The 18,096-nt window shown below is 42.6% G+C and overlaps 1 protein-coding gene across 7 annotated transcripts in view; it reads left to right on the top strand.

The window, feature by feature from the left end:
- Nucleotides 1–18,096, top strand: part of col12a1a (collagen, type XII, alpha 1a) — a 52,862-nt gene that overhangs the window by 13,457 nt on the left and 21,309 nt on the right. For 2 of the 7 annotated variants that reach the window (XM_052086820.1, XM_052086824.1), the window contains exons 14-35: nt 2,847–3,116; nt 3,849–4,115; nt 5,258–5,450; nt 5,536–5,660; nt 6,777–6,926; nt 7,015–7,134; nt 7,222–7,386; nt 7,472–7,618; nt 8,440–8,579; nt 9,466–9,595; nt 10,375–10,520; nt 10,867–10,996; nt 11,121–11,257; nt 11,764–11,893; nt 11,984–12,123; nt 12,242–12,374; nt 12,538–12,558; nt 13,308–13,447; nt 14,823–14,952; nt 15,139–15,278; nt 15,824–15,953; nt 16,140–16,160. In XM_052086820.1, coding sequence (XP_051942780.1) covers nt 2,847–3,116; nt 3,849–4,115; nt 5,258–5,450; nt 5,536–5,660; nt 6,777–6,926; nt 7,015–7,134; nt 7,222–7,386; nt 7,472–7,618; nt 8,440–8,579; nt 9,466–9,595; nt 10,375–10,520; nt 10,867–10,996; nt 11,121–11,257; nt 11,764–11,893; nt 11,984–12,123; nt 12,242–12,374; nt 12,538–12,558; nt 13,308–13,447; nt 14,823–14,952; nt 15,139–15,278; nt 15,824–15,953; nt 16,140–16,160 — 3,105 coding nt within the window. The remainder of the gene's footprint in view (nt 1–2,846; nt 3,117–3,848; nt 4,116–5,257; nt 5,451–5,535; nt 5,661–6,776; nt 6,927–7,014; nt 7,135–7,221; nt 7,387–7,471; nt 7,619–8,439; nt 8,580–9,465; nt 9,596–10,374; nt 10,521–10,866; nt 10,997–11,120; nt 11,258–11,763; nt 11,894–11,983; nt 12,124–12,241; nt 12,375–12,537; nt 12,559–13,307; nt 13,448–14,822; nt 14,953–15,138; nt 15,279–15,823; nt 15,954–16,139; nt 16,161–18,096) is intronic. The other 5 variants (XM_052086825.1, XM_052086821.1, XM_052086822.1 and 2 more) reach the window with 4 other exon arrangements.

The following is an 18,096-nucleotide window of genomic DNA, read 5'->3' as shown; positions in this document are numbered from 1 at the left end:
GCCCCATTAAGATGTCATGATCTCAGCGTGCTCTGAACACTGACCTCATTGTCTTCAGGGGTCACTTGCTTTGACTGACCCTCCCTGTGAAGTCCATGTAGGTGGATTACACAAAGCTAGCTCTTATGGCTAAGGCCGTATGGCGGAAGCCAACACAGAAGCCACGGGGTATGCAGAATTGTTACTCTGAAATGTCTAAGAGGGCAGCAGTCTTGCCAGGTGCAGCAGCAAATGGAATGATTAGGGGCATGGTGGCCTTCACGAATTTCGGGAAAACAGCTTCATTTTCCTGAACGGCAGGAGTATTTCTACACTGGTCCTGGTCCCGTCAACATGACGGCCGCACCCCGACGCTGAATACGTTTTGGTGCATGGCCACCCACCGACGGCAACTTTTCAAGGCATGATGGCAGCGTATCATTAGGCATGGCATCAATTAGAGTTGCCTTTCACATGTAATACCATATTTGGGTTTTTTTCTCAAATTTACATCATTCTTATAAGTTAGTTTTTTTTTATTTACATGTAAATTCTAGCCCTTTTGGTGTTGCTGATGGTGTGTAGTCGTACACTCGCCTGACTTGTATACGGGCAGCATGGGATCGGTTCCAACTCAGTGAAGGTGTGGATGTAGGCATGAATGGTTGTTTTTACCCTCCGACTGACTGGCGACCAGTTTAGGGTGTAGTCTGCCTTCCGTCTGAAGTCTGCTGGGATAGGCTCCAGCTAGTCCCTGCAACCCTCTTCAGTATAAGCGGTGTTGAAAATGGATGGATGGATGGACTATATACATTTTTAATACAAGGTTCTGTCTGTGGAACTGCTAGTATCATGTTTGTGTACAGTATCGTTATAAACTGACTTGTCTAGCTTTGAACGTGACATCATGATTGCATTTCAGATGCATGTCATTAAAGTATATAAGTAATAAGTAATAAGTGAAGAAGTAAGCTAAATTAAGGGTGACCTGCAGAGATGTTCCAGCGCTACCCTTCCTGTGTGGAGTTTGCATGTTCTCGCCGTGCCGGCGTGGGTTTTCTCCGAGTACTCCGATTTCCTCCCACATTCCAAAAAACATGAATCGCAGGTTCATGCAACACTCGAAATAGTGTTGCGTGCGTTGTTTATTTTCTGTGTGCCCTGCCATTGGATAGCAACCAGTTCAGGGTGTCCCCCGCCTACTGCCTGAAGATAGCTGGGATAGGCTCCAGCACGCCCGCGACCCTTGAACGGATGGATGGATGAATGGATGCAGAGTTGCGATGTGACTTTCAGCTTAGAGAAAGTGAAGAATCAACAAGTCAGAACTTGGTGCCTGGGTTGGGTCCACATTTCAGTGGCCTAGTGGCATATGACATGATGAAGGTAATTATCAGTGCATGAGATAATGCGAACGCATTTTTGTGGTTACTGTTCTTTGTTTTGATAATGAGCTTTGGGCCTCCTTGATTGCATCTGTAAAGGTTGTGCCAGCACACACCCAATGGGGAAAGCTTTTATTCTTGAGTTGCGTCCTAGCGGGGTATATGAACGTGGTAAGGCTTTTGTGCAAATGTATCCGTCTTTTTTTCATGCTTTTGTCAAGGGGCTTAACTAGACAATACCACATATATCACAGAGGAATGGGAGTTCAGGGCAGTCAGACAAGGATGCGTTGAATGTTTTTATTTGCAAACAGTTATTCTCAGGGCTACCAGGAATGCCCATGACTTGATTTATGATAGCTGTCTTGCAAGTTTAGCTTTTCAGAGTGGAAAAAGTCAAATTCAGTTCATGCTAAATCTGTGAACCATGTGTCTCATATGCGTGCTTTACCTTTTGGAGTGGCCCCTTTCCTCGTGTGCAAATGTTGGAAAGTGGGCCAATGTCTGCAAAAGTAATCATCCCAGTGTTCCTTCCCTTCGCCCACGGTTCACACATAGCCGGAACAGTCAATCAGGTTTATCTTTTGCCGTTCATTTGGCAAAGGCTCCCTAGTTATTGGGATGGTCTGGCTGTAGTATGTGCAGCCTTAACTGTTTTCATGGTTTTCAGTCTCTGGAACTCCTCATCTCTGAAGTGAACGCTCAAAGTGCAGATCACTCTGCTTGGCTGGAACATCTTCTGCTGTTATTTCAGTTCAGATCGCTTTCCAGACCGTCAGTAATGGATGGATGGGATGCTCAGAAGGAGTAATAAATTGAACACAGTGGCTTTTTCGTATGCCAAGAGTCACATTTTACTTTTTGGGGGGTTTTGTTTTGTTTTCCATGGGGTTTGATAAATATGATTAACAGTGACCACCCGGCAAAACCACTCTGTCATTAGGCACAAGCATAAAGGGATAAAGGCAAATAAAGCCAGCGTCGTAGGACGCATGATTGTTCGGGCTTCTCAATGTTTCAGCCAGGTGGAAGTAGTGAGAGTCTCAACATGGCCTCACCACTCTCAGCGTCTGGCTGCTTGTCATGAAACACCACCAACAAGTCACCAAGTGAGGACATGAGGTAGTGCAACATCTGCAATTGTAGAAATCATGGATCGTGTTCCTCAGTTTCATTGGAAAATTAAAGTGGTGCAAGGACATGTGCATAAGATATGCAATTTGTGATTAGTTTAGCAGATTTCTCCTTCAGTCTTTGATTATAAAAGGAGACGTCATGGTGTAGTACAGAATGATCCTGCAGGGTCAACAGGAAGACAGATGAGTGATGATGGCTTATTGTTTGTAGAATTCACTGTCGTGATTTATTTCTTCTACCTTTGTACTCCATCAGAGGGAATGAAGCAATAAACATCGCTGAAAATGTATCCAACTACTGTATTCCATTTTTATTGATATACAGTATCTCTGAATTTATCCACAGAACTTGGTTCACCCAGAAACCTGGTCACCAAAGACCCCACAGACACCACTTTTATTGTGTCTTGGGTTGCGGCCCCGGGGAAGGTTCGTCAGTACCGGATCACCTGGCAGTCTATGTTCACCCCTGAGTCTGGAGAAAAGACAATTCCGGGACCGTTCACATCCACTATTCTGGAGGGTCTCACGCCAGAGACACGCTATCAAGTGTCTGTGCATGCTGTTTACGGTCATGGCGAAGGTCAGCCATTGGCTGGGGAGGAAACCACTGATAGTAAGTCCATTATTTTGATTTCACGTACTGTACTCCCTTTCTTTCCCGCTCTTCCACTTTATCCTCAACTGCGCATTTTGTTTGTATCATTTCATTGTATGCACCTTTTACCTTGTTTCTCATGTGTTTTGAGTTTCTCCTTAATTAGACAGGATGACGAAAAGTAAAGCAATTGATTTTCATATACCCAGGCTGAAAAATTGTCTCACATTTATTACCAGGAAGCCACTTTTTACATTTAAGTCAACTCATTCTTATTGATGACTTGATACCAGTTTGGTTCAGCATTCTGCTTAACGCTCTGCAGAAAGGGCTGGTTTAGATTTAAAAATCACAATGCCCTCTCATCTCACACATTTCTGCGTTCTAAACAAGCACTGCTTTTGTAGCCGTAAAATGTCAGCCATATTTTCTCCAATGTAAACTTACTCTTTTCTTCTTTGGACAACAAGTTCTGTGTAACTCATAAACATCCAGTCCAAGGCTGTGCATAATCAATCATATAACCAAGTAGATATCCAGATGAAAGACTTCGACATGATGACGTTTAGTTAGCTTACCATGGGGACAGCCATGATGCTTATGTTTTCCAAAGGTGCGGAAAGACAAGATTTTAAGCACACGCTTAACTGCACATTTGAATCTGAACTTGGTCTGCATTTTCCATCAGATTCAATTCATCCTTTCCCCCGTCTCACCCACAAATGTTTTTTTTGTTTTTCTTCCCCACAGTCTCAAATGCTGGCAGAGTGATCGCCGTCTCCGAGGAGACGGAAAAGAGCATGAAGGTGACATGGCAGCCAGCACCTGGAAATGTGGTCAACTACCGTGTTACCTATAAACCGCAGTCGGGAGGGCGCCAGCTGGCAGCCAAGGTGCCCGGCGGCAATACCACCACAGTGCTGAGACGCCTTACTCCCCTCACCACCTATGACATCATTGTTGTGCCGGTTTACCGTTCAGGAGAGGGCATAGCAAGACAAGGAGCCGGAACAACGTGTAAGTTGGTCTATCACTTAGTCTTACTCCCCAATGTATTCCTGCATGTTTATCACAACATTTGAAGCAAAACAGGCAGGGGTCACTCAGAAATTAAACATGAGTACAACCTGTTCCATAATGCAGTTTTATTTATTACAGGTATAAATTGTGATTGAGTTATTCAATCATGTAAAGGAACAGGTATCTTAATAAGTATTCAAAACAGTCGACCTGATCTTGTGAAAAGAGGGAAAATCATTCTGCGCCAAGTTAGACGAGCAGAGAGGGTTTTCCGGCATGGCAATGTTCATCTCGGCCAGGAGCTGTCAGATGCTCAAGTCATGGTGAGCAGGCGCGTTATTCAAGTGAAGCAGCCAAGAGTCGTCCTGCCACAACTCTCAACTCTCAGCAGCCGGATCTGTTTGTAGACATGCTGGATGATTGCCTGAAGTAGTGGAAGATGGCCCTCACATGAAGAACAATACGATCAACAGGACTTTGAATGTCCTGCTTTCTTTGGCCTTGGCGATGTCAGACATTTCAACTGAAGCCTCAGGCAATTGGTCTCTGATGACTTAAAGTTCCATGATTCCGAGCAAGTCTGTTCTTCTTGTTCTCATTATCACTCACTCTGCTCACCGCTTGACGACTTGGCACTCAGGTTACGTGAATAAAATCATGTGGAGAAAAGTTCAGTGGCTGCAGTGAGCTGAAGGTCACAGTTACCGCATATACTCCATGGTAATTGCACTCCAGAAGAAACACATCGTTTCAGTTTGAAAATATGTAGCTGCCATCGGCCCGATACCTCCTCTGTCACATTTTGGTGAATTTCATGGTTTCATAAATCTGTCTATATGGTCAATCCACACGTGTGAATTTTCTTTTCTTCTTTTTAATTATTTAACAATTTAAAGTGTTGAGAATAGGTGAAAGGTGATGATTTTGGTCGTATGAGGATTCCCCCCGACGCCAGCGATTTGTGACACCAGTCGTGCAACTTTTCTGACACCTCGTAAATGTAAAAGTGCATCAGTTGTTTTCTTAGGAATATCTCGTGGTTTAGTTTTTGTGCTTTGCTTTTGCTTTTAGTTACTGGTATATAGACGTTAAGAGTTAAAATAAAATAAAATACATATTTGCATCCCTTTCCCTACCAGTGACCCCCTATAAAGGTCCCAGGAATCTCCAGACTTCAGAACCGACAAAGACCAGTTTCCGTGTAACTTGGGACCCTGCACCTGGTGAGGTCAAGGGTTACAAAGTCACTTTCCACCCCGCAGAGGATGATATCGACCTGGGAGAGCTACTCGTTGGCCCCTATGACAACACCGTGGTACTGGAGGAGTTAAGGTAGCGGTGCATTTTTTAGCTTTTCTCTTTTAAAGAAACATCTTCTGTACTTGGTATGCCATGTATGATTTATTCGCATTCCCAGAGCTGATACCAAATACACAGTGAATGTGTTTGGCGTGTTTGAGGGAGGAGAAAGTATGCCATTAGCTGGAGAGGAGAAAACCACACTCACGAGTGGACCTGAGCCACCTCCTGTTGAACTAGCAGGTAACATTGCCCACTGTTCCATTACATGACATTGAGAGGAAATAAAAACCAATCGAATCACATCTACAGTAGTGCCACGTCAATCAAGAATTTCCTGCTGTCTGTCGTATTGGGATTCCACCTTCAATTTTCAGCCCAAGTTAAGACTTGAGCCATACTTATTTCATTTGTTTCAGTTTTAAAATGTTTTATGACTTTCTGAGTCAGAGGGCAGCACACAAGTATGCGCACTGTAAAGGAAAACTGACGTGTTTCATAGGAGCATGGAAGGCCAGTTCGACTGGGCCACTCCTAATAAGGACACAGATAAAGAGCTGTCTACTTCAAAGCCTTTGAACAGCTAAACATCAATATCTTCTGTCAGATATCAGTGCTTTTCGTTTTGCATCTGAAACAGTTGAGGAGTGTTTCCCACTTGTATCACGTTTCTGTTTGTTTGACATCTGATTGTTTGTTGTGGCGATGAGATTTTTATTTATTTTTATTTTGTTTGTGTACGTGGGGGGAGGGGAGTGACCCAGTTGTAAATCAAATATGTAACCTGTGTTCAGTTGCAGACAATGGCAGTTAGTGCAACAACTGCCTGTGCCAGTTGCGCATCTGCAGTCTCCTTTTAGGTGCTGAGGATTCCAGCGTGCAGTTGGCAAAGCAACATTTGAACATGACCTGGCTGCTAAGGAGGACAAGGGAGTTCCTTCAGCCTTTGATATGTCATGGGCTGTTATGACTTTATTCACCGATTTGCCCCTGGGATGAACGCACCGATGCAAATAAAACACAGCCAAGAGAGACACTGCCCTGACATGCAGCAAAACGAGAGGACAATAATTACAACACCTGGAAAATAAATGCTCCCTGAAAAAAAAATTCCTCCCAGAAGGATGAAAAAAATATTAGACACTTCACTGCCTGCTTGTGCAGATGTTCGCATTTTTGGGTTGTGTTTGGAACTGTTTTACAAATATTCTCTCATTTCCTTCTTTTCCTTCCTTATCTTAAATCAACACGATCATTCTTCAACATTTACATTTTGATGGATCACGTTATCATGCAGGAGCGATTGCATCTCCTCTGAAATGTCACCCAATGAAGACACTGAATTCTTTGCCCTGTCAGATGTCATGTGTAAGACCAGTGCGCAGGCTGACATTGTTCTACTTGTCGATGGCTCCTGGAGTATCGGACGTCTCAATTTCAAGACAATTCGTTCTTTCATCGCTCGCATGGTTGGAGTTTTTGATATCGGCCCCAAAAGAGTCCAAATTGGTGAGTCTGTCCGGCCAAAGAAACACTTGCCAAAAAGCAATTTTAAAGCTGTGATCGTTTGTCTAATGGCCATTTGCGGGTTATTTAGGTCTTGCCCAGTACAGCGGAGACCCGAAGACTGAATGGCATTTGGATGCTCACCAAACCAGGGAATCCCTCTTGGATGCGATCTCTAACCTTCCCTACAAGGGTGGAAACACCTTGACTGGTACTTTAGTTTATGTATAGAAGATACATTAATTAGAACAAACATAAAAAACATAACAAAAAATATCAATATCTTACGTACCTACAGGTCTGGCTTTGAACTACTTGCTCCAGAACAATTTCAAAGAAAATGTTGGCATGCGACCCAGCGCTCGCAAAATCGGTGTGCTGATCACTGATGGCAAATCCCAGGATGACGTTAATATCAACTCTCAGAGACTGCGTGATGAGGGAATTGAGCTCTACGCCATTGGTAAATCCATTTTGCACACGCCATGATAACGATGATAACTGACATTGCCGTCATGATAGTGGCTCCCTTCTATGTCATAATTCAGGTGTCAAGAACGCTGATGAGAATGAGCTGAGGTCCATTGCCACGGATCCAGATGACATTCACATGTACAATGTGGCCGACTTCTCCTTCTTGCTGGACATTGTGGACAGGCTAACTGACAACCTTTGTAACAGCGTCAAGGGCGCAGGTGCGTATCCGTTTTCATGACCATCAAGTCCGCTTCACTACAATTGCGGATTTTTTGATGTTGTATGATGAAACTTCCAAGAAGGTTTTTTTCTTTAGAAGGGTGCAATTGCACTACTCGTTCCCCGTAGTTGATGAATGCATCCCAAGGCATGCGAGATCACACCTTACTTCTTCACAACTTTGTGGGAACGGGGGCAGGCCCTTATCCGTTCCAATATGATGGTGCCCCAGTGCACATAGCAAGCTTTATAAAGGCATGCTTGGATGAGTTTGGTATGGACCTTATGAGCCTTGACTTCAACTCCCATAAAACACCTTTCGGGATGAAGATGAACAGAGATTGCGAGCCAGGGCCTCTCATCCAAGATCAGCGATCTCTGACCTCAAGTCTTCTTCTGGATGAATGGAAAAAGATTCCCACAGATGCATTCCAAAATCTTGTTTAGAGAGTGGAAGCTGCTGCAGTTCCATTTACTTTTCCATTCTCAGTTCTTGTAAAATTGTAGAATGGCCAAAAGTCGCATTACTTTTTTCAAAATAGGGCATTTCGCTTCCAATAAAGTGCAAGGTAGAAGAACGGGAGTGAGCCAAACCATTAGGAATAACTGCAAATACAGCATTATTTTCAAGCCTCCCTGCCACTAATTAAAATGCAGGCAACTCAATCAACTTTAAGAGTTGAAAACCGGCTGCGGTCTTGGGCTGTTGTGACTTTCCAGTTTATGAGAATTCACAGGTGGTAACACATGTCGGAAACAACTTTTGCACGCATATAATGCTGACCGTGACGGTTTGTCTTGCACTTTCCGTCTGCTGAAGGAGGTGCGCCTGATGCGCCAACTAATCTGGTAACATCTGAGGTGACTCACAGTTCTTTCCGAGCCACATGGACTGCCCCTGAGGACCCGGTGGAAAAATTCCGTGTGGAATATGTGTCTGAAACAGGAATCACACAACAGGTAACTAACTCTATAACTGTTAAACCACAAAAAATGCAGACATTATTTCCATCTCAAATCACATAAAGGTTTAGCGCAGTTCCCCCGAGGCGAGGTATTGAGAGAAGTTTGGCCTAAAATACTCGATGTAATGGGCCACTGTTTCAGAGTCTAATGGGATATAATGGATACATTATGATGGGACGCAGGGGTAGGAAACATTAACACACAGGTCTCAGTTTGGAATAGAAAACATAATGACCCATAGCGGCACTGGAAAAATACAATGCATACGTATATAGACATGACATGCGCATTTCTGTTCATTAATTGATGACCCAAATCTGAGAAGGTAAAACAACCTTCAATATCTACCAATTTTAAGGTATGCCTGCACAATCGAATAAGGCCCAAATTTATCTAATATATATTTTTCAAATACATATGAAGCACAAAATAAGATTATTTTTGATTGACACGAATAAAGTGGTTCCGGTATTCATTGTTTTTACCGATTCTGTTTGCAGTTTCAAACATGAATACTTCTTTTACTTTATTACTTGCATATTGCATATAACACCGCTGCAAACTACAAAAACAACAATAAACATATTAATGCGTGAATAGTTATCAGTGCCAAATAAAACATGATTATTTTGTCAATCCTCATAATTTATGTGCAGCGAATGTCATCGTACGCGTTTTTGGTTAATGAGTGTGCAGGTAATTTTTTTTGTGCTAGTACCCCCTGTGCACAGAGACAACCACTACCCTTCAACTAGTAGTAGAAATCTACATTACACATTCGCAATAATCAATCAGCGTGTGTGCCAACGTGTAAAATATCGGTGCGTGCCAATGACCATACAAAGGCAAACCATCCTGTAAGTGTCCTTTCTGTTCTTAGGTGTTTGTGGATGGCACTCAGAACACAGTGGTCCTCCAGCTGCTCCAACCTCTGACTGAGTATCTGGTTAACGTCTACTCTGTGCTGGGAGAGGAAAGCAGCGAGCCACTGACGGGCGTCGAGACCACACGTAGGTTTTTGCTCTCTGGGGTTTTGCTTTACTACTCTGCGTGCAGTGTTGGATTCAAGAGACTTTTAAGTCTCCAATTATGGCCAAATGTTTCAGAGGGAATGTCAACTCTGAAAGGAGTCTCCAAATAATGTCAACATTAAAGAAAGGCTCACTAGACTTTTATCACCATAGCTTTGGCCATGTGTGAAACATCCACACATCCATTACCCGAACCACTTATCTTCACAAGAGTAGAATACTAAAGACGAAAACGCAGACGCTCAGATTTATTGCTAAGTTGGAAACGTTTGACCCGATGTATGCGTTTCCAAGCCTATCTCACCTGGCCTCACCTGTCCAACTTTACATTAGAAAGGCTCATCGCAGAGCTTGAAATGCTTGCACATGCAGGGATGACAGATTTATGTGTTATGTCACAATCATATCAGAGCTTTCAGGTGACCCAACTCGAAAGGTAGGGAAGAGTAATTCATGCAGTGCCTCTGTTTTATGGCCACACTGGTCCTCATATGCAGTTACTGCAAAAGTGACCCAATTTATTGTAAATTATGAGGCTGCAAAATGACAATAATAAATCTTCATGAAATGCGACAACTGACTGTGAATACTTGCCATGTGGTATGAGCCACATTTGGACTTTTTAGGGGTTTTTTCCCAAGTGGTTAATTGAAGATTTATTGGCACTCTGTAGAAAAAACAAACTTGATTTACTGGTTCCAGTAAAACAACACTGTCCGTGAGAATTTTTCATTATTCTTCGCTCTCTAACTCCGTAGTGCCCCTACCTGCCGTGAGAAGGATGGACATCTTTGATGAGCAGATGACCACAATGAGAGTGAGATGGGAGCCAGTGCCAGGTGCTACAGGCTACAGGTTGCTCTACAACGCCATTAATGCCACGGAGCCTACAGTTGAGCAGGAGGTAAGTGCTGATTTCATGCTATTCCAAAAATACAACCTCATTCTTGTAGGAAGGTTTTCAAAGCAAAGTACATACAAATGCAGCGCTTAACACTTGAGAGCAGTCTTTGACCAAAATCAGTTGCAACACAATGAAGTCATATTTTTACACCGCAACCACGATTGCCTCCAAGGAAAAGGGAAAAGAGTAACATTGTTACAAAAGGGTGGGTGTGATTATGTACGATCTCACTCAGCCCAGGCAGGGAGTGTTTGAATTCGTTCTGAGAGGTGCTCAAAACAGTGAGAGCAAATGTTTCCCACAGGTGTCTGACTTTTCCTTTTTTTTTTTTTTTTATTTGCCACAGATCAGAGTGGGTAGTGACACAACTGATGTGCAGCTGGTGAAATTATTCCCCAACACAGCCTACTCGGTGTCCCTCTTGGCCCTACATGGGGATGCAGCCAGTCAGCCACTGACACAACAAGGAGTCACCTGTAAGTACAGATTGAATTCAAATTATATTTCTGACCGTGCACAATCCTGGAAATGCCCACAGGCCGCATTGTAGACAAGATTTATGCATGACTGTCATATATTTGTGACTGTTCCCTGGTTCAGCGCCTCTGCCACCTGCGGGTGAATTAAGAGTCCAGGATATCACTCATAGTTCCATGAGACTCTTTTGGGATGCTGCTCCCGGTCCTGTCCGCAAGTACCTCATCACCTACAAGCCTGAGCGTGGAGAAGCAAAGGAGGTGAGTTTGATTTAATTTCGTCTTCCATTGTGGATCTGTTACAACCACTGAAAACTTGCCGACTGACGTCTCAGTCAGCATCCAGCTGTACGGGTTTTCAAAATGTTTGAGTCTAATGGAAAGGTTAAGAGGATGGTTTTACAACGGTCAAATGGGGATTGTGGTGCTGTTGAGTCGATAGACTACATGGTTGCTTTTCCCCTCCGGGAGAATTCTTGTTCTGGAAACATATGTGGAAGTGTCTCATGGCCTGTCACTTTGATTTTGAAAAATGTAGTGAGTTGGGGAAAAAGTGTTCTGACCAGAAAATAACAAAATGTTGGCTTTATGGATCATGGAATTCTTACCCACTCAGTGAGAGCATGCCATTCAAAACACAGACACATAATGTCATTTTGTCTGACTTGGAAAAAAAAAACCTTGGAACAAAAAAAAAAAAATCGCTGAAAAAAACTGAAGTCAGTTTAGAAATTTGGAATAATGTTATGCAATCGTGATGCTTACAGCTGGAAGTCGATGGATACAGGACCAGTGCGCCGCTCGACAACCTGATCTCACAGACTGAGTATACCCTGGCTGTTACTCCAATCTATGATGTGGGTCCTGGCCAGACCATGTTGGGTGAAGGAGTCACTGGTAAGAATCAAGACACAACAAAACTACAATGACAACGAGTGTAGTTGTTGTTGAAAAATCACCCTAACTTCCGATCTGCACCTCTTGCAGATGTGGTTCCTGCCCCAAAGAATCTTCGATTCTCAGAGGTTACTCAGACCAGCTTCAGAGCCACCTGGGAGCATGGGGCTCCTGATGTGGCTCTCTATCGCATTAGCTGGTCCAAGAGGGGAGAAAACAACTTCCAAAATGTACGTCTGAAAGCATTTCTTAAAAGCAACTGTGGAAGTATATTTCATTGCTTTTCATACCCCGCCCCTGAATTACTTTTTTAAAGAATTGCCTCCCATGCTCTGTTGTTCTCATCAGGCCATTCTGAACAGCGATGAGACGACCCACGTTCTTGAGAACCTGGATCCAGATACCCCCTATGATGTGTCAGTCACCGCCATCTACCCAGATGAGTTTGAGAGCGAAGACCTACTTGGCACTGAAAGCACATGTAAGATGACTGAGACGATCACAAATGTGCGTTCAATGTTTTGGCCCATGACAATATGGCCGTGTGGAATCTTGGTGTAAGGTTTTTGTCAATGGTGAATATTCTGCGTGTTGTGTTCAGTGAAGAGTGCGCCCATTATACCTTTTTATGTTTGCCTCTGTAGTGCCCAGGAGAAGTGTTCCGTGTAAGTAAACGTGTCAAAAAGGAAAATTATGATTTTCCTTTTAGAGTGATGAAAGCATGATTTAATTATTTTGTTCAATCTGCACTGTTGTTCATTGGTCAAAAATCATTATCATCATCATCATCATCATCATCCTCATCCTCATCATCACCTTCATCAAGCAAGGCCGACTGACACAGCTAGTTACTTGAAGTGCTATTCAGCTTCCATCTTTGTTTGTGTGCTTGTATCTCTGCTGCTTGTCCCAAAGCTCTTGTTGAGAATGATTTAACTTCAATCAGACGGAGTTTAGGATTGCATGTCGTATTGACAGAATTGACAATTCCTTGTTTTTGAAGCCCGTTCTGCCATTCATTCATTCATCATTCATTCCGTTGTCATTCTGTCTTCATCCATCCATCCATCCATCCGTCCATTGCACTCACTGGTCCATCAATTTAGCCAAACTCCATCCCTGCTTTAGAAAAAGATACCATCCCCTGGATGAGTATTTTTTTCTCTTTTAAAGCAGCAATCCTTGATATTCAAACTTTAAGAAGCATGCACATTCCAATATGTTGTTTATCTTGCTTTGATGATAAATACATTTGGAGTCATTGACGTATAAACAGTCCAAGGCAATGACGAGAATATCAAGGACAGCATCTTTAAAAGCTTTTTGAAAGAAATGATGCCTCACCCACTCTTGCCTTGTAGGATAACCCACCATACTGACAAGGTTGTAATTATCATCTATGGATTTTCCTCAGCTCCTCTTGCCCCTCCTACCAACCTGGTTGTATTCAATGAAACAATCACATCCCTGAACGCCCGGTGGAATCCAGCTCCAGGCCGTGTCCAGAACTACAGGATCACCTATGTTCCCACTTCCGGGGGCAGGACTCAGACTGTAAGTCAAACACCAAGCACCGGTAATGAAGGGTATTTGCTCAGACCCATTATTGTACATATGAACAGAAGCAAAAAATAAGTCCAAGTGCTTCAGGTTAATGAAGATGACCTCTGAGTCGCTCGACAAGTGGAGTGGCAATAGAGGAGGGGGAATGTTTTGAATTGGACTGGAAACATGATTTTTGTAACGCTGTTGAAGAATGAAAAACAAAAAGGGTTACTGGGGTTTATTTATTTATTTATTTATGCATGGACCGCGTAGATTACAACTTTGGCTGTACGCGTACTTTAGTATTTGGCAGGAATTAAGCCAACACATGGCAGCCAAATTGGCTTTCTCGACGTTTATCTCAATCAGATTTGTTCTTCAAACATTAGCATCAGTTCCGCATGAATGTTTGTCACTCCAAGTCAAATCTCCTAAACAGTTGTTTGGAAAAGTCAGCCTTGATTTCATGAAACCCGTCTGACTTTTTTTTCCCCGACATTCCCGAACAGTGGAGACTTTGTCCTGCTTGGTCATGGGCAGTCTTTCTGAAGGTTTTAGTGGATGGCAGCTTAATTTTGGTTTCACTTGGTTGACATTGCTTCCACAATTCAGGATTATAGGGAATTCTAAATTGTACTCATGCATGCGTGCATTCAAGCAGCATACAGAGAAAGTTGCAATCCACTTTGCCAGTCAGCCTACGTGAGAGTGAGTTTTTTTTCTCCTTATTTTCACTTACTATCCAGTATAGTTATTATATGTAATTGTGTTTTGAGTGCCACACCAAATGTTTTCCCACTGTGTTATTACATGACTTTTCTACTTTAATACCAAAAAGATGTCCTCAGAATGATTCACCGGGTTGGGGAAGAAAACACATTTCCCTTCTTCTTGTAATATGCTGCTCTGTCAGAGGCTGTCTACACCTTCAGCTACTTACATTTGCAGCCTAGATTGGACTGTGTTCCTGATGAAATGCGGTTACTGTACAATTGGCTGCAAAATATGACATTGAAGGATGGGTGAAAATGAATGTACCGGTAATCTTAGTCAACTTGGTGAAAGATACCGTGCTGAGGCTATATTGTTGCAGAATTATGGCAGGCACATTTGGAAAACCTCCGTAATATCAGGACCATACGAATTGTCTTCTTTTACTCTCTGCTGAAGAAAGACTCCACTAGTTTGTTGAGCTTTATGTTTGAAATTTCCGTATCCCATATGAAGTATCCCGTATTTCTGGTACATGAATCATTTTGAGAGCACATCGATCTCACAGTTTTACATTTTGCCTGTCAAAATTTGTCAGCGTCACTGTCTTATTTGAACGTTCTGATTCAAATATAAACCAAGGAGCCTAAAATATTGATTATTCCCCAAATAGGTCCAAGTTGGAGGGAAGAAGACCAATCTTTTCATGCCCAAGCTAACACCTGACACTGAATATTCAATCAGTGTGGCGGCTGTTTACCCCCGAGGAGTCAGCAAAGAACTGATTGGACTTGGCAGGACCAGTAAGATATTTATACTTTTGGATGCTTCTGAAAAACAAGTACCAACAGGGGTATATTTAATTATTTTCTTTTTGTCGTAGACAGGCATGTGTGGGTTATGGAAAAATGCTTTCAATTGGGATGAGAACCAAGACAATTCAATGGGATGTCGTTACATTAATATTGAGTTGCTGTCTTTGACCTCAGAGCCTCTGGGTGGTGTCAGGAACCTGCGGGTCACTGACCCCACCACTAGCACCTTGAATGTCCAGTGGGAGCCTGCTGAGGGCAACGTGCGACAGTACAGAATCTTCTACGAACCTGCGGCTGGAGGCCGGGAAGACATGGTAAGCATGGGCTTGCCACCAAATCATCTTTGTCTCTCATAGCAGTTTTTAAGAAGTCTACCAGCTTAATGGAAAGTTCTTAGATTGCAGAATAGTTTGTACTTATTCTGTTTTTGTGTAGATGTATTTACACTGTACTTATTTGTATAATGAGCCATGATGCACATGTCTTACGTATGCTTGAAGATTGTCATGATTCCTGACTTAGTCACGAAGACAAGGGAAACGTTAAAAAACGGCCATTGGTATTGTAGTTTTTGTCATCGCTGACTCTTGTGCCGCTGGAATCAACTCCCAAGACCCATTTACAGTACCTTAAATCAGATGGGTACGCTTCAGTCCCTGCCGTCACCCAGATAGCATAAGCTCCAAAGAAAATTGATTGCTGGGTTTTGACCAACGTTGGAATTTTAATAGAGCAACATTCTTGGATTGAACCTGTTATCCGGATCCTCCTTTTTCCCGTACCTCGCTTTCCATTTTTATGAGACTGCTTCCATTCGGTAGATCTTCCCCTAACGTATCTTTTGTTGTCACTCCTTCAGGTTCAAGTATCAGGCAACACATACAACACAGTGCTGAATGGCCTAGACTCCGACACCATCTACACTGTGACTGTGGTTCCTGTTTACTCTGCCGGAGAGGGACAACGCATGTCAGAAAATGGCAAAACACGTAAGTCCGGCCTGTGAATAAACACCCATGTCAAATTAAATAAATGACCGGTAGTTTCCTTTTATTTATTTTTTGTCCTAGTTACATGACAGTTTATATTTGTGGAATCGATCATAGCTAAATATTCAGAGTATAATGTTGAATGAAGGCTGCACCCATTATACCTTTCTATTTTTGCCTCTATAGTGTCCGGGAGTGGTGGTCCGTGTAAGTAAATATGTCAAAGGGAAAGTTATTTTTTTCCCTTTTTAAGTGAAAGCATGCTTTATGTGGCCAATCTGCTTTGTTGTTCATTGGTCAGACATCATCATCATCATCATCATCATAACGTCATCATTTTCATCATTATTTCAAATCACGTGAGGCACTTAGCTCATGTCTGACTATCATGGTTCGTGCTGTCGCTGACACAGCGGGTTACTTGAAGCGCTATCCAGTTTCCATCTGTGTCTGTGTGCTTTGTCACTCAACTACTGATCCCAACACTCTTGAATGATCTAACGAAAGTCATGATAAATGGCTGTTGACAGAATTTAAGTGCGCATGCCATACCACCCAGTGTTGAGAACTCCTTATTGTTTAAATCCGTTCCATCATAGTCATTTTTCATTTATACATCATTTCATCTCTTCATTCATCCATCCATTAATCCAAAGACTCAATCCATGCTTCAATTGTTGAAACTGACTCGCATGCACATCCAAATGTTTTATTATTTTGCATTTTGATGACAAATGCATTTGTTGCAAAATGATTGATCTATGTAAATGATCAGAGTCAATGGAATATCAAGTACGGGATCTTTAAAGTAATTTCTTTTCACCGCTCTTTATCTTGCAAAATAACCGACCATACTGGCACGGTTGTAATCGCCATGTATGCGCATGTGTTCTCCGACATCTAATGATCCTTCCACCAACCTGGATGTGTTCAATTAATGCACACTAGGTAGTTACATAGACTGAGGAAGAGCACAGCCATGTTTCACCAGAGTGAATTTAGTGAATATTATCGTCCACAGTCCCTTCTGGGGCAGCTGCATATAAATAATTCATTTCACGATATCACAAACACCAAGACAAACTGATTGTATACCATAAACTTCTCAATAGATCAATCATAAAACATGAGCAGCAGAGTCCGCAAAATCTGTAGCGAGGCTACGGATTGCTTCAAACTGCCAACCTTCACCCTGAAATGAGTCATTTTGTGGAGTGATTGCGTAGGAAGGAATTCCTCAGCTGGCAGCCATATAATAGTGTCTCCTCTTTCTTTACCGTAATATTGTCCACTTATAGGTCGGAATGAAGGGCGGTGGTCACGATAATGGTGGGCCTGGGGTGTCAGGGGAGGGGGCGCATTGACTAATTGCCCTCCTTCAGGGAAAAGGAAACAGAAGGAGGGGGCGGGGCTTAAATGAATAGAGACCTTTATATTCTTCATGGCCTCACTTGGATGAGGTCACAAACTGCCTGCGAGCATTTCCGTTTTGTAAAAATAGTTTGTAATATTTACTGGTTTTCTTAACCTTCTTTATGCCACTAATCCAACCAAATGCCTGCAAAAATGTGATTTCTTACATTATGTTGACTCTGCGCCTATTATATCGTCAACAGCGCTTTTAATCCGTCCCATTCAACTTCAGGATCTTCTCGAACCATTCACTATTTATTGTGCTTTAAAAATTCAAAAGAGCTACAAGCAACCGGCCTCAGCCTGTGAAAGTACGGAAGTACTCTCTCTGTGTTTAACCCGCTGTGTTTCCACCCCTGCGTTTATGGAGTTATACGAGAGGAGTGGCACAAAAGCGCTCAACATGTGCTTTGGATTTTTGAATGCGGGCATCTGCTCATACACCTTGTGCATCCTTTTCATTCACCTTTAAGGCACAGACAGGAAGTTTCCCTTTGATAGCAGTACTGTTAAATGAAAGCTTCAAGATAAACACAAGTGAATTGGTCCCCTTTTCCAATGTGATGCGTTGATGTCGTTTCATTACAATACAATACATGCTGATTCATATTCATCGGGAAAACATGGACCAACAGATACAATTTTCAGTTCTTGGACCATTGATGGTTGCTCGTTGTTCAAAGACATTCAAAATCATGGCATTCCAACACATGGCCAAGAATGACACGTT

Source organism: Hippocampus zosterae, chromosome 14 (genome assembly GCF_025434085.1).
Source record: "Hippocampus zosterae strain Florida chromosome 14, ASM2543408v3, whole genome shotgun sequence".
Taxonomy (NCBI): Eukaryota; Metazoa; Chordata; class Actinopteri; order Syngnathiformes; family Syngnathidae; genus Hippocampus; species Hippocampus zosterae.
This window is presented reverse-complemented; position numbering and strand designations above follow the sequence as displayed.